Source organism: Vipera ursinii (assembly GCF_947247035.1).
Source record: "Vipera ursinii genome assembly, chromosome: 14".
NCBI classification, from domain to species: domain Eukaryota; kingdom Metazoa; phylum Chordata; class Lepidosauria; order Squamata; family Viperidae; genus Vipera; species Vipera ursinii.
This window is the reverse complement of record NC_139527.1, coordinates 10,509,494-10,525,004: the sequence shown is the minus strand read 5'-3', so window position 1 is coordinate 10,525,004 and position 15,511 is coordinate 10,509,494. Positions and strand designations below refer to the sequence as shown.

The 15,511-nt window shown below is 51.6% G+C and overlaps 1 protein-coding gene across 3 annotated transcripts; it reads right to left on the bottom strand.

Moving 5' to 3' along the window:
• Positions 1-248: 248 nt before the first annotated feature.
• SLC7A4 (solute carrier family 7 member 4) lies at positions 249-15,205 on the bottom strand. Of its 3 annotated transcripts, none has more exons than XM_083373902.1 (5): positions 15,178-15,205; positions 11,814-12,842; positions 9,135-9,811; positions 6,207-6,315; positions 249-3,345 (listed from the first exon to the last, which is right to left on the bottom strand). In XM_083373902.1, the coding sequence occupies exons 2-5, from the start codon at positions 12,793-12,795 to the stop codon at positions 3,146-3,148; spliced, it is 1,968 nt and encodes a 655-aa protein (XP_083230028.1). In that variant the 5' UTR covers positions 12,796-12,842; positions 15,178-15,205; the 3' UTR covers positions 249-3,145. The 3 variants fall into 3 exon arrangements, 2 of the variants coding, with proteins under 2 accessions (XP_083230028.1, XP_083230029.1); XM_083373903.1 differs by lacking the exon at positions 15,178-15,205 and adding an exon at positions 14,850-14,980; XR_014493808.1 differs by having other exon boundaries at positions 3,146-3,345; positions 6,109-6,315.
• Between the last annotated feature and the right edge of the window lie 306 nt (positions 15,206-15,511).

Below are 15,511 nucleotides of genomic sequence, written 5' to 3'. Positions count from 1 at the left end.
GATTTATTCGGCTTTTTTTTTAAATGGCAAGAAATCTAGTAATTCTTTCAAGGTCTGCTATTCCATAAGCTTTTGTTGATCACAGACTTTAAGGTGCCTACAATTATCTTTTTGATGCAGAAGTTAATATAACTACTGGATATTGCTAAGCACATTGATTTGTGCTTTAAATTGTAAGCCGCCCTGAGTCTTTGGAGAAGGGCGGGATATAAATGGGATTAAAATAAATAAATTAAATAAATATTGGTTCAAAACTAGCCTTAAATGCATCATGTAGTTAATTCCTAATTAGGAAGATTGGAATCAGAAAGTGAACTCAGTCTGGCATTGAGAGGCTGGAAGTTTGCACACCAATTTAAAGGAATTAGCAAGATCTTTGGGGTTTTATTCCTCTTGAGAATGACGTAACCAGAGCTGTACACTATCTTGCTATTAATTACTTGACCAGGCCAATTAACCAGCTAGTCTCCTACAGTTTTTAAATATTTCTTGGGGTTGGAAGGCTGGAAGAACGCATGGGAGAAAGGCGTTCGATGCTCAGTGTGCTACAGTCCTTTGAATGCCACCAGGTGGGTGTGATAACTCTGCAAGAAAAGCTTATGGAAAGATTTTATCAAAAGCCACTGTTTTATAGAAAGAATGATGTGATCTTTTTCAAAAAAGAGCCTATTCTATCCATGCGTTTCGATTTTATACACAAGCGGGATTCTTTAAAAAGTTTCATACTAAAATGCAAGCTATTAAACTTCTTGTGATGACTGTGGGAAGGAATGGAGAATCACGTTGTGTTAAAGCTCGGCCTTGGCACCTCTGAGCAAAGGGGCTTGAGGTGAGCAGTGGGCACAAGGTCTTGCCCTCGTCTTTGGTGTGACGTGCCAGGGACGCACTCCCGAAAGAGGTAGTAGAGCACGGGCAAGCCATGTGCTTGCTTTAAGAAAGCTGAAATTTATATGGAGTTAACACTCGAGATCGTTGCTCCTCCTGTATTTAACACGGGTCCCTTTCTGTCATTTACAACTGGGGAGCGACAAGGGCGGGCGTGGCTTTAGGATTTCTGAAGGGGAAAGGCTGCCCGCCCACACACTACGATCCTGGCTGAAATAACCTGCACAACATCACTTGAGTAACTTTGCAGCCCAGCAGAAACGAGCCTTTATCGTTGGTGGGCTCCTTGGCCAAATGCCATTGCACAAAAGTCACCGCAGGAAAGGAAAAGGAGGATGTGGCCAGGGCAGACACACACACACACACAAACACAGCACACAGTTAAGCAGGAAGCAGAGGAAGTGCGCAGTGGAAAAGGGGATGAGGCTGAATAGCCCCTCCCAGCGAGGAAAGCTGCAAAAAGGGAAGCAGGATCTTCCTCTACATTATTGTCCAAAAATGAAATTTGACTTCTGTCTTCTCCACCCGTTGCTTCCACCCTGCCCCAGTCCCTCCTTCGTGGACCCAGAGGCAGCCCCTTCTCACTGGGGAGGGTCCACCATGCCTTTGTGCTCCGTGCACCCTCTAGGGGTGCCTGCTCTTGTCCCCTTGTAACCCTGTGGAAAGGAGGCAGACGGTGCAGCTCCGGGGAGTTGAAGCACCTTCCTGCATAGCTTCCAACCAGCAGAGTCCCAGGGCAAGAGCGAGCCTCGAAAAGCCTCTTGTGTTCTCACAACATGCGGAAAGAACAGAACCACCCGAGAGGTTATGTCCACACAGCTCGCCAAGCCAACGCAATTACAAGCTATACCTCCCCCACAGGCCCAGCTGGGAGAATGTTAGCAATGAGGTCTTTGTGTGTGTTGGTTGTGTGTGATTTAGCATGTTGTGCAAACCTATAATTGGGTCATTCGGGATATTTGGCAAACCAAGGTTACAGGCTCACTCGATCCCTGGGTAAGGGTGTTGTGTGAACTCAGCCATTCTTTCCCAGCTACACCCCGAGGAAACAAGCGGAGGCACCCACCAGAATCTCTGCCTTGTGTTTCTGGGGAGTCCAGCCTCGGTCTTCCTTCCCATCCATCTCCCTCCACCATTTCTCTCCACATCGGGGCAAGGTGCTGCTTTGCTCTAGGGCAGGGGTCCACAACCCCGGGCCACGGCCACTACCGGGCTGCAGAAGCGGTGGGCAAGCACGTGCCGCTTACATACAACCATCCCCTCCAGCCCCCGCTGGTCCACAAAGCTGGAAAGGTTGCGGACCGCTGCCCTAGGGCTGTCCAGGGGGAGAAGAGAGAGTCAAAAAAATCAAGATGGCCACCAGCAGAGTTGAAGGATGGGGCTCCTGTTGCCCGGTTGAGGCTGCCATGTTGACTTTCTTGACCAGCCTTGGTTTGCTTCTGCTGTGGCCAACCGGCAGACAATGCCTTGCTGCAATGGGTGGCCTCTTGCTTCCTCTCAGTCGATTGTGCTACCCCTCAGGCTGTCCCCTGGCATCTAAGGAGCATCCCAGGGCCAGGATTGTGGAGGAGGAGTTTGCTTACCATCCTTTTAACACCTGCTCTGCTCCAGGATGGCCGAAGCCCTGAGCATCCTGTCAGCCGGACGGGTGTGGTCAGCCCAGCCCAGCCCAGGGTCTGTGCAAGACAAGAGATGCTGGGATCTCAGTGTGCCCAGGCTGCCTTCGATTGCGGCCAGGCGCCGTGTTCGAGACAGACAGGAATTGCAAAGTCTGCTCATCTCAGAGTCCCTCTGTCCTTCTGACAGTCCTTGTCCCTGCCCTGGGCTGCAGGACCCCCATCTGAGGGGCAGCTTCCTGGGGTACACAGAGCACCCTGCCTTCTTCCGCTGATTATCAAGATGCTGCAATGGCAGGCCAGGCACTGCCTCCTGGGGGGCAGGTCAGAGAGGGAGGGGAGGGGAGCAAGTGGATGGCACAAAGCGGGGGACGGCACCCCTTTGCTGGAAGAGGGCGGTTTAGCGGGGCTGCAACACAGGGCACAAGCGAAGGAGCCATTTCTCAAGGGTGTCCGGCAACAGGAAGAGTCCAGTCTTCCAGTCAGAGAAGCCAGGTAAGAGAGGAGCAGTGGGGGTGACCCCCCCTGGCAGTAAAAGGTTGGTTTCTCCCCAGACTTTCCTGCCTGAGCTCTTCTCTGCCCAGACTGGACAGCAACGGGCGGGACGGGCGAGGGAAGCGTGGCCTCTGCTGGACCTTCCCAGGTCATCTCTTGGCTTCTTCACCACTTTCCCGGGCCTCCGTCAGGCCCTGGTCTGGCTCCGTCCTGGGCTGCACGGTCTGCACCGTCTCCTCCAGGCTGCTACTAGGGAAGACCACGTATCGGGCTTGGATGTCCTGTGTCGGGGAGTCCCGCAGGTTCTCTTTGCTGTGCCAGATGCCGTAGCTGAAGTAGACCAGCAGGCCTGGAAGGAGAAGAGCCAGGTCAGCCCCCATCCTGAACCCAGAAAGGAGCTCCAAGGGGCCCCATGGAAGATGGCGGAGCCCCCTTCAATGCCACCTGTCAGGGGCATTGTTGCTGGCTAGCCCATCATTCAAAGCTAAGGTTGTCCCAAAGGCGCTTTTTTCAGGAGGCAACTTCCTTGTTTTTCCTTCAAAGATGTTTCGCTTCTCATCCCAAGAAGCTGCTTCAGCTCTGACTAGATGGTGGAGAGTGGAAGGATTTCTATTGGTTGCAGACAGCTGGTCATTTGCCTTCTTTTAGAGCAGACATGTCAAACACAAGGCCAGGGGGCCGGATCCGGCCCGCGAAGTGGTTTCATGCGGCCCGCAAAGCCATCCTGGAAACAGTGAGGGAACGGCCCCCACTGCCTTGGCCCTGGCCCAGAGACCCTCCTCCTGCCAGAGACCCTCAGATCTGTCCCACTCCTGCCCAGGCCCCCATAGGCACCCTTGATGCGAACAATGTAGAGCTGGCCACGCCCACCCAGTAGGCCCTACGCACTCTAGCCACGCCCACCCAGTAGGCCACGCCCACCCAGGCCACACCCACCCGGCTCCCTGAGGGCAACCGCAATGCTGATGCGGCCCTCAATGAAATTGAGTTTGACACCCCTGTTTTAGAGAGTCACTGAGGCCACCTGGAGGTTTACCTGTGTCCTCAGGGTCACCTGGATAGTGGAAATGGGTGTGGAGCCTTTTTGGCTGCAGGATGTTTCTTCTGCCCTGTGTCCCTTCCCTGTTGGAGACGGGTGCAGGCTGTTGGGAACGAGTCTCTGTTGTCTGAATCTCAAACTGAAGCACCAATAGTTCCTGTAGACTCTCTAAAAGAATGCAATTCACCAGCTGTCTGCAAGGAGTATAAATCCTTCCATCCAGTCAGAGCTGAGGAAGCTTCTTGGATGAGAAGCGAAACGTCTTCAAAGGAAAAACGAGAAAGTCCAGCTGCCTCCTGAAAAAAGCAGCTTTGGGACAACCATGATCTGGATGACTGAGAATCTCCACAGACACAAAGCTGCGGTTCTTTCTTAGCAAAACAGGCGGTCCAGAGTTATCTCGTGTGGGGCAAAGAACCTCGAGAACAGGAAATCCTTGACTGACAACAGTTCATTTAGTGACTGTTCAAAGTTACAACGGCACGGGAAAAAAGTGCCTTATGGCCATTTTTCACACTTATGACCACTGCAGCATCCCCACGGTCACGTGATTTAAATTTGGATGCCAGACAATGGATTCACAGTTATGACAGTTGCAGTGTCCTGGGCTTATGTGATCCTCTTTTGCGACCTTCTGACAAGCTGTCAGAGCATGCACAGTCTTATTGTGCTGAGATAACCCAGGAGTAAACACAGTAAAGAGTGGTCTACATTATATGGTGGTTTATCTTACACTATCTACAATATCATACACCAGGAACAATATACATACACAATACTAATACAGCAGGATCCAACACACCACAGTTACAGCAGGAAACAGAAGAGAGAGCACACATCTGTGGAGCCTTCCCTTTTATACAAAGCTCCTAAAGGGACACAGACCCTGCTGAGCCATTCCCATCATTACATCTTACATTACATAAGCTGGTTAGCTGTTAAATCAATATCTTGACACAAGCAAAGTCAATGGGGAAGCCAGATTCACTTAACAACCGTATTGCTAATTTAACAACTGCAGCGATTCTCTTAACAAATGTGGCAAGGAAAGTTATAAAATAGGGCAAAACTCACACAACAAATTTCTCACTTAGCAACACAAATTCTGGGCTCAATTGTGGTCGTAAGCTGAGGACTATCTGTACTGAAAATGCTCCAAGCTTTCTGAGGTTGACCGTATAAAGAGAGAGGCCCACCTGTTGCAGCCAGGATGCTGGTGCCCCAAATGGCCGAGCCTGAAGATGACTCAATATTTGCACTACAACCTTCCCTGCAGCTAACTGCTGCCTAAAAGGATTAAAATTACAAAATGCTAAATACTAAAATTATTTGGCCCCAAATTTACTTTCATTGCAAAGAGGAAACAGCTCTTAGAACAGGGGTCCTCAACCTTGGCAACTTTAAGACTTGTGGACTTCAACTCCCAGAATTCCTCAGCCAGTTGAAGTCCACAAGTCTTAAAGTTGCCAAGGTTGAGGACCCCTGTCTTAGAATAATAGGGATGGAAAGGATTTCTTGGTCCAACTACCCCCCCTGCCCAAATTGAAAGTTGAAGAGTAAGGGTGATGGAAGCTGTAATCCATCAGAAGGAAAAAGACACCTGCCAGACAGTGTTTGTGTGTGTGGAGGGGTCTTCTTGGAAGCCCCAGTTCAGAAGCAGCGACTCATATGTCCAGCTGATGTTCTCTCTGTTATGGTTGGGGATAGAACTGTGTGGTTTAAAATTTGGGATTCTTCTACCTGCATTTAGCATAGTGCTTTGGAACCTGGTCACTGTGGTTTGTATATCATGGTTCACAGTTTAAAAAGATACATGAACACAGTCAACTTTCACCAACTTTTAGGTAAGGAAATCCTAGCTTAATCCCAAATTATTTGGCTATTTTTGTAATCCTAGGTTTAAAGTTTTTCCCTGTTGAGGTGGGACTGACTCAAGGGTGCCGTGCTCATCTCTGATTCTCAGCCGCGGGGGCCTGCGTTGTCTGAGAGACCTTCCCATCATCCTGTGGCCAGCATGAAAATACAGAACGCAGTAACCTTTCCCACCGAAGTGGCACCTATTTATCTACTCACATTTGCGTGCTTTTGAACATGCAGATTGGCAGGAGCTTCCTATGTTTCTTCCGATCCTCATTCCAGGTGTGCCTTTTTGCAGCCCTCTTAAAACTTACCTGCCACCAACCAGATGGAGAAACGCAGCCAGGTCATGTAGTTGAGCTTCAGCATGAGGAAGAGGTTGATGAAAATACTCAGGGCAGGCGTCAGCGGCACCAGCGGAAGCTGGAAAGGAAGGACGGCATGGATCATAGAAACCCAGGGCTGGGAGGGCCCTTGAGTCAACCCCCCCCGCCGCCCAAGGCAGGAGCTCTTATTCTTCACAGAGAAATGATTGCCACAAAGAGGAGGGGGTAAAACTATTCTCCAAAGCACCAGAGGGAAGGACAAGAAACTACGGTTGGAAACTGACCAAAGAGAGAATCAACCTGGAATTAAGGAGAAACTTTCCAACAGTGAGGACAATTAACCGGTGGAACAGCCTGCCTCCAGAAGTTGTGGGTGCTCCATCGCTGGAGGTTTTTACGAAGAGCCTGGGCAGTCACTTGTCTGAGATTGATATAGGTTCTCCTGCTTGAGCAGGGGGCTGGACTAGAAGACCTCCAAGGTCCCTTCCTTTCCTTTCCTATTCTATATTCTACTCTATTCTATTTTCTATGCAAGATCCCCAGTCATGGAGCATCCAGAACTATTCTGTTCCAGCCTACAACCGGCCCTGCAGAAATGTCAGGAACAACCTTTTTGTTATATTCAAGAGGCTGGAATTAAGCCAACCAAATTTATTTGCAAAAACTAAATGAAACAGTTCAAAACAAATACAGACCGAGACTATATCAGAAGCTCTGCAAACGATTGCCTTCAGCAACCAGCACCTCCCACACATTCCCTTTTCAAACAACAGTCTCAGGCCGTGGCTTCTCTTTGCCTCCTCCCGAGGTGCCTCATTGCTTTTCTTTGTTCACTTCTACTTGTCTGCCTCCTGCTTCGAGCATCCTTGAACAAAGCCAGCTGTGGATCGTCTTCATCTAATCTTTCAGGCTCACACAGCTGGGTCTGAGGAGGAACAAGATGGGAGGGGCCTGGCTGAGAGCTCTGATGTATCTGCAACCAAAGGCTCTCCAAACCCCTCCTCCTCCTCCTCCTCCTCAGAATTGTCCGATTCAGCTGCCGAAACCACAGGCTGACGCTGAATCAGAACAAGAACCTCTGGAGATAAGACGTCCCATTGATTGATTGTTCTCACTGTCAGGAAATTTCTCCTTAATTTAGCGAGCTCAGGTGTTCCCAAATGTTCCCAACGGGGTGAGAAGAAGGGACACGGCCCTCAGATGTTTTGGAAAATGACCCCCATTTCTCTATGACAGCTATCATGTCACACCTAATTCTTTTCTTTGTTAGATCTAGCCATACGTAGTACTGGATCCAATCTGAATCGGTCACCGGGATCAGAGATTTTGTCTTCTGAGCTTTTGGAGTCATGCTGGATCCCATCCTCAGTGAACTTCTCTGTGTGAAATGAGGATGGGCCCCAGTGACCGACCTAGATTGGATCCTGCAACATTATCCTGAGACATGTATATTCGCCTTCATTCATCTTACGGTTTATCCTTCAGACCCCCTTATCATCTTTGTTGCTCTTCTCTACACTTTTTCCTAGGGCCTTGGTGTCTGTTTTGTATTGTGGTGATCAGAACTGGGTGCCGTATTCCAAGTGTGGTCTTGCCAGGGCAGCATTAAGTGTTAACTTCACACGTCATCCTGATGCTGATCAGCCTAGGACTGCATTGGCTGTTGTAATGTGCTGTTGTAGCACATTACTGGCAGAGGACCAGCAGGCTGGTTAGAGCTGCATGGGAGACACGAACACCGCGGGGCTGCTACTCAACTCCCAACAGATGTGCAAAAGGGCTTTGATGCCTGAAGGGCTCCTGGCACAGGATAGAATAGAGCTGGAAGGGACCTTGGAGGCCTTCTAGTCCAGCCCCCTGCTCAAGCAGGAGGACCTATGCCATCTCAGATAAGTGATTGTCCAGTCTCTTCTTAAAAACCTCCAGTGATGAAGCACCCACAACTTCTTGTGGCAATCTGTTCCACAGGTTAATTGTCCTCACTGTTAGGAAGTTTCTCCTTAATTCCAGGTTGCTTTTTTCTTTGGTCAGATTACAACCATTGTTTCTGGTCCTGCCCTCTGGTGACCCCCTCCTCTTTGTGGCAGCCCCTCAAGTACTGGAATACTGCTATCATGCCTCCATTTCTTCTTTTCTTTAGACTAGACAGACCCACGTCCTGCAGCCGTTCTTTGTATGTTTTAGTCTCCAGACTTTCATCATTTTAGTTGCTCTTCACTGAACTTTTTCCAAACTCTCAACATCTTTTTTGTGATATGGTGACCAAAATTGGCTGCAGTATTCCAGGTGTGGCCTTACTAGGGTTTTATAAAGCGGTACTAATATTTGACCCATCACTGTCTGGCAAACAATGAGGTTTTGTTTCCTGAGAGAGATAAAAACCTTGTCTGCAGAAGGTAGCAGTGAGGAACTCACTATATAAATTAAATAAAACTAAACTAACTAAACTAAACTAACTCCAACGGGAGTGCTGAAGGACCTAATTTGGGGGAAACTGAAGCTGCACTGTGGATAGAGTGTTCACACAACATGCTGTCCTAAAATTAAACCACATTACTCATTTTCATGGAGAAAATCTACCTATGTGGTCACCAAACGATTTGGTAGCACATAATCAACCATGGCTTAATGCAATGTTAGGAACCCCCCCCCTCCCCATAAGCACTGGGGCCTTGTCAGCCAGGAAAGTCTCCCAATCTCTGCTTGCTGGATTGAAGGACTTGTCCCCCAACTCTGCAGGTGGCCACAGCCCAATTGGAGAACATATTTCCTTGCACCTGCAGCTTGGACAACCCGCCTGGTCAACCAGTCTGCTCTGGCCTAGCTGTGTTTGGGGAAGGTAATGTATTTGCCCCCCAGTAGACACCCACCAACTCTACATCAGAGCATTGAAACAGCTGAGCGGGCCTCCCTCACCTGGAACGTCTGGGTGGTTTGCTTCTGCTCATGGACGCCAATGAGAACAAGGCTGCCTATGAAAGCCAGGCTGGAGAGCAAGATGAGCAAGGCGTAACTCCAGGTGGGCAGGTGGAGCTGTGTCTTCCCAAAGACCAGGATGGAGGTCAAGCAGAGGGCTGACACCATGAGGACGACCACAGACACGCTGACCACTTCGCCAGGGTAGAAATCACTGAGGAACTCCAGGTAGGGTTCAAAGGCTGCCTTCAGCTGCCCTGGTTCACGCAAGCTCCCCACTTTCTCTTTGCCCACCAGCTGCAGCTTATCCGAAAAAGACTCATATTCCTTCGGTTCGATGGTGCCTGCGGCCTCATCTGGTGTCGGGATGGCCTTGGCCCTCCCAGGGCCTTCCTGAGCTTCCGTCTTGGCTTGCTGGAAGCGCAGGATGATTACGCTGGCTGCGACAAAGGTGTAGGCCAGGAGTGTGCCAATGGACAGGAACTGGACAAGGGCCTCCAAATCAAAGATGAGCGAGAGGACGGACATGAGGAAGCCAAACACCACGATAGCCACCACCGGCACCTGTGTGCGTGGGTGAACACGGGCAAACACCTTGAAAAAGAGCCCGTCCTCTGCCATGGCGTAGACAATCCGAGGCAGGGAGAAGAGGTTGCTGAGAAGAACCGTGTTCATGGCTGAGGTGGGGGAGAGACAAGAGACAAGCCTGTGGTCACATGGTGCCTCCAAGAGGATTAGGGAGTGTTGGAGAAGGTGGTGGTGCCTGCAGGCAGCCCCTTTTCTGCAGAAGACCAGCTTCTAGGCCAGCGAATCTTGCTGCAGCTGTCTTTTTTTGGGAGTGGGCAGCACCCTCCTTCTATACCATTGGACACTGGGAGGGCAGCAGAAGAGAAAGCTAGGAAAGCTAGCAGAAAAGAAGAGGCCTCCCCCCGGGGTGGACCTGACCAGGGACTCACCCAGCCAGTATTCTGGGTTCCTCAGTGGCCACCCAACAGGTCTTGCAAGCTGCGGAAGCAAGGAGGGATGGCTTCTCCCTGCCAGCCAAGATTGCTGTTGATGCTTCAGGAGGACCAAGCAGCCATCAAAACTATGAGCTGCTGAGACTCGGGTCCCTCAGGAATTTGTCTCACTCCTCTCGCCTACCGAATATAGACTAAGAGAGCTGGGAGGGACTTTGGAGGTCTTCTAGTTCAACCTCCTGCTCAAGCAGGAGACCCTATACCCAGTGCCTACACCTCCCACACCGCCATGGCTGCATCTCTCCTGTCTAAGCTTCATGAGCTGACAGCCTGACACTAGCAACAGGAGAGGGAGAGGGAAAGATTGGAGTGTAAGGAAGAAGGGGGGGATGGAAGCCCAGCTGCACCTTCTGAGAAGCTTCAGCCAGCCAAGGTCAACTATTGACATGCAGAGCACTTGATATACAAGCACTTGATTGGAGATTTGCAAATAAATGGGGGAGGGTGGGGGAGGGGGGAGAGGAACATTTCCTTCATGTTGTGTGCACAGGAAAACCTCAGATTCAGCTTATGCTACTCCAGTAACCACTTAAGCTTCAGTAAAGTAGACTCTTGGCAAAAGCAAATGGCCAGGAGTCTTTCTTTGCTAGATGACAGAGTGGGACGGCTGACACACATTCTACTTCCTTTTTTTAAAGCCCGAATGCCCCAATCTCCAACCATGGTAATTCTGAATGCTAACTTGAAAGAGAGGGACAGAAACACCTTTTCACACGGGCGTAAAATCCTTTCTTGCTTTGGCTAGTTTTTAAGTGGCCTAGCACGCAGGCAGCGTTCTCCAACCTGGTGCCTTTCTGTTATGTTTAACCACAGGTCCCAACCTACCCATTTAGGATTAGGCACAGCTATACTACATCTTTGCATAACCTCTTCTGTTGGCCAACTGCCCCAGGCAGTGCTCAGTCCTGGCCTACAAGGGACCATATCCTGGCCTCTCCTACCAGCCCCTGTGTTCTGTTCCAGCCTATGTCCGGCCCTGTTTGAATGGCAGGGACAACACCTTTTTATAATCATCAGACTGGAAAAAACCCAACCAAATTTATTTACAAAGAGTTCAAACAAAAGTTAAATGAAAAGCTCAAACAAGACTTAAACCAAAAGGTTAAACAAGAGTTAAACAAGAATAACAGACCAGGACTCTAGCAGAAGATCTTCAAAGGTTGCCTTCAGCAACCAGCACCTCCCACACATTCCCCTTTTATCAGCAGTCCCAAGGCGTGGCTTCTCATTGCCCTCTCCCGAGTTGCCTCATTGCTTTCCTCTGTTCTGCTCTGCTAGATTGCCTCCTGCTCCTAGCGTCCCTGAACAGAGCCAGCTGTGGATCATCTTATTCCAATCCCTCATGCTCACACAGCTGAGTCTGAGGAGGAACAAGACAGGAGGGCCTGGATGAGAGTTCTGCAGTGCATCAGACCCTTCCTCTGACACCAAAGGCTCTCAAAACCCCTCCTCCTCCTCCTCTTCAGAATCATCCGACTCAGTTGCCGAAACCACAGGCTGACGCTAAATCACAACACCCTGAATCCTGTGCCAGCCCATTTGGAGGAGCCAACTTTGGTAAGACCACATTAGGAGAAAGACTAGAGAAAAGGGAAAGGGCAGAATGGCACCCAAGGTGTCAGCCAGAAAGTATTGGTAACCCAGGCATAAGGGAACTTACCACAAATGGAACCGGAGGCCACAATGAAACCTGCCCAGGAATAACCCCTCTTGTAGAAGGCATCAGCCAAAGCTGAATCAGGGTCCAGTGAATGCCAGGGCACCATCAGCGTCAACACCATGGACACAAGGATATATGCTCCGGTGGCAAGGCTCAGTGAGATGGCGATGGCCCTCGGAATGGCCCTTTCCGGGTTCCGGGCCTCCTCGCTGGACGTGGCAATAACATCAAAGCCCACAAAGGCATAGAAGCACGTGGCTGAGCCAGCCATGATCCCAGAGATGCCATACGGGGCAAACCCTCCTTCACTAGCACTCCAGTTCTGGGTCCTGGCCAGGATGAATCCCATCACCACGATGAAGAGAATGACTCCCATGCTGATGGCCGAGAAGACATGGTTGAGCCAAGAAGAGAATCGGGCCCCGAAGGAAACGAAGGCCGTGGCTATGAGCACAATGCCAGATGCCAAGAAGTCTGGATAATGGGCCAGGAAGGGTACTTGCCAAGTGCCAACATGGACCTCTGTGAAGTTCTTGATCCTGTGGTCAAAAATGGAATCCAGGTAGCCACTCCAGGCTCTGGCAACAGCTGCTCCACCAATCATGTACTCCAGAATGACATTCCAACCTATGAGGAAGGCCCAGATCTCGCCCACCGAGACGTAGGTGAACATGTACGCAGAGCCCGTCTTGGGCACATGGGCACCAAACTCCGCATAGCAGAGGGCAGCCAGTAGAGAGGCGATGCCAGCAATGATGAAGGACACCACGATGGCTGGTCCAGCCGTTTCTTTAGCAACAGTGCCAGTGAGCACATAAAGGCCAGAACCCACCATCCCACCAATGCCCAGCAGCGTCAGATCGACTGTGGTCAAGCAACGGTTGAGGGAGGTCTCCATGAGGTCATCTTGCAGAGTCTTCACTCGGTTGAGCTTTTGGCAAAAGCGGGCCAGGTCCCCAGAACGAAGCCGCCGGGTCGCCATCTTGGAGAAGAAGGCCCTCTCCTCCAGCCACCGAGAGGCAGAGCCAACTGGCAGAAGGAAATTTGGTTACTGCAGGATCAGGAAGAGATTAAATCCCTGCTCGAGGCAAAAATATGCCCAAGAAGGAGAAAAAAAGCAAAGGCCGCCATCTTCCTCTGGGCATGAAAGAGGCAAACGAAGGGTGTCTGTGAGCGTCAGAGTGACGCTGTGAGATTCTCTAAATAGCTGCTGCTCAGTCTGTGCTGAATGGGAGCCAAGGAGACGATGCTCAGCACCTGTCCCTGGAAATGGGCTGGAAAGACGGATATTCTTCCGCCGGGCTTGCACTGCTAGAGCCCCCCCCACCTGAATCTACACCTCTTTCAGAAGGTGCTGCAAAATGTCTCCTTCTAAAGATGACCCTTTCTGGAGAGTTAGGAATCATCATCATCATCATCTCCTCCTCCTCCTCCAACAGGAAGGGGTCTCTGGAGCAGTGCAACGGCCTGCAGGTGATCCAGCTCTGTTTGACCCACGTGAATTGGGTTGTGTGAATCCAGCCCCATGACTCCTGCTGCTCCCTCCCTGCATGCAGAGTGGGCTTCCCTAAGCCTGAGACGAGGGTCTCTGCCTCCTGCATTTTTTCCATGGAGGGTTTTAGAGGCAATCAAAATGAGCAGGGCCCCTAACTGAACATGATGGTCTGTGAGGAGCAATCCAGGAGAAAGTTCTCTCCCCAAGATTTCCGGAGGAGACTCCAGAGCGACTCTCTCCAGCCTCTGTCTGAGTCCCTGGCGGCCGTGCCTTGTAAATATGGGGAAGGGGTGCAAATTTGGGTTTTCTACTTCAAACCATCCCGTCGCAGGATCAGGTGGATGAGCACAGATAACAAGTCCAGGATATTCTGCCCTGTGAGTCCATTTTTGGCAGCTCTTGTGAAGGAGGATTCAGACATACAGGGATCCCTCGGTTTACAAACATTCGTTTAGCGACCGTTTTGAGGTTCAAGGACACTGAAAAAATGACTGACATAAGGCCCCCACCCTGACAGCCATCACTGCACCCCCACAATCAGGGGATCAAAATTTGGACGCTTGGCAACTGACAGGTATTCATGACGGTTGAACCACGTGGCAGCCATCTGCAACTGGCTTCCAACAAGCAAAGTCAACAGGGGGAAGCCACAGTCGCTTAATGACCACACGTTTCATTTAACAACTGCAGGGATTCACTTAAAAGAAAGGTCATTATCTCAGGCATGACTCAATAACTGCCTTGCTTAAGAACAGAAATTTTGGTTCCCATTGTGATCGTGAGCTGAGGACCACCTGTACAGGAACAGGAGTCGGGCAACGATGTCTCAGGAAGTGGCTGGGAGCGGCCTTTTAGGAAAGGTGTCTTAAGAGGGAGGGAGGGAGGGAGGGGGCTGCTTCTTTCAAAAGGGCCCACCTGGGAACAGGTGGGGACTTCTCCTAGCCTGCTCCAGAGGGCTGGTTGTGGAATTCTGGATTTCAGGGCCAGAAAGGTTTGGGAAAGGAAAGGCTGAGCAGGGCTTCTGATCTGGTGAAGTCTTTAAATGGCCCCTGCCTGGAACTCCTGGAAGCAGGAACGGCCGGGCTGTGCTCTGCAGGGCCTTCGGTCCCAGGAAAAGACACGGCTGCTCTAAGAGGCTCCGGATGAGAAGGGCGCCTCTTGTCCATTCAAAGCACCAGAACAGGTACTCCTCAGCTTACGACCTCAATTGAGCCCCCAATTTCTGTTGTTGAGCCAGACATTTGTTAAATGCGCTTTTGCCCTGTTTTACGACCTTTCTTGCCACAGTCGTTAAGTGAATCGGTGCGGTTGGTAAGTCAGTAAAAACGGTTGTTAAGCGAAACTGCTTCCCCCCCTCCCCCTTGACTTTGCTCGGCAGAAGCTTGCAACTGGGCATCACGTGTGACCTTGGGAAACAGCGACGGTCATAAGTAGGAACCGGCTGCCAAGACTGAATTTGGATCACATGATGCAAAGGTCGTCACTGTGGGGAAAAAAAAAAACAAAAAACCAACCGGTCGCAAGTCCCATTTTCCAACTACCTGAACCGCGGAGCGCCTTTACTGGATCCGCTCCCTAGAGAGCGGGCGGCGCCCGGGGCTCCGCTGCGCAGGTGATCCGGCTGGGAGGCTCCCCGACGGAGATGCCCAGGGAAGCAGCAGGTGGGACCCTCGGAACTCGAAGCCTCCCCCCAGCTCGTATCGGACAGAGGCCCGGGGGCTCCCGGGGGCCAGCCGTGGCCCTCCTGCCCCCCCCCTCCCCGCAGTCCTCGCAAAGGGAGCCCGGCCAGGGCAGCGCCGCTCCTTCCCTCCCGCCTGCGCTCCGGCCGCCCCCGGGCCGCCCCCACCTGTCCGCTCTGGTCCGCCTTACCTGTCCGGCGCCGCCGCTGCGTCACCGCCTTGCCAGGATCCGGCCGGGGAGGAGGAGGAGGAGGAGGAGGCGAGGAGAGGCCGACGCGGCAGATGCCGGGGGGGGGGCGCTCCGGAGGCGCCTCCCTCCCTCCCTGCCTGCCGGCCGCCGCCCCTCCCAGCAGGTGGGTGGATGGATGGTGGTTAGGGAGCCGCTAAGCCGTGGCTTGTCCAATGGGAGAGGAGCCGGGGTGGGGGGTGGGGCGAGCCGTGCAACAGCTGGATCCCGAACCCCCGCCCCGCCCCGCCGGCCTTCCCGGGCGGGGCCGCCGCTGGCAGGTGCCCAAGGGGGGTAG

Excerpts from the sequence above, each read along its gene's own strand:
- SLC7A4 (XM_083373902.1), bottom strand. The coding sequence starts at position 12,795 with ATGGCGACCCGGCGGCTTCGTTCTGGGGACCTGGCCCGCTTTTGCCAA. Across the intron at positions 9,812-11,813 it reads GGCCTCCGGTTCCATTTGTG|CCATGAACACGGTTCTTCTC; the intron begins GTAAGTTCCCTT and ends CCCCCACCTCAG. Across the intron at positions 6,316-9,134 it reads AAACCACCCAGACGTTCCAG|CTTCCGCTGGTGCCGCTGAC; the intron begins GTGAGGGAGGCC and ends CTTCCTTTCCAG.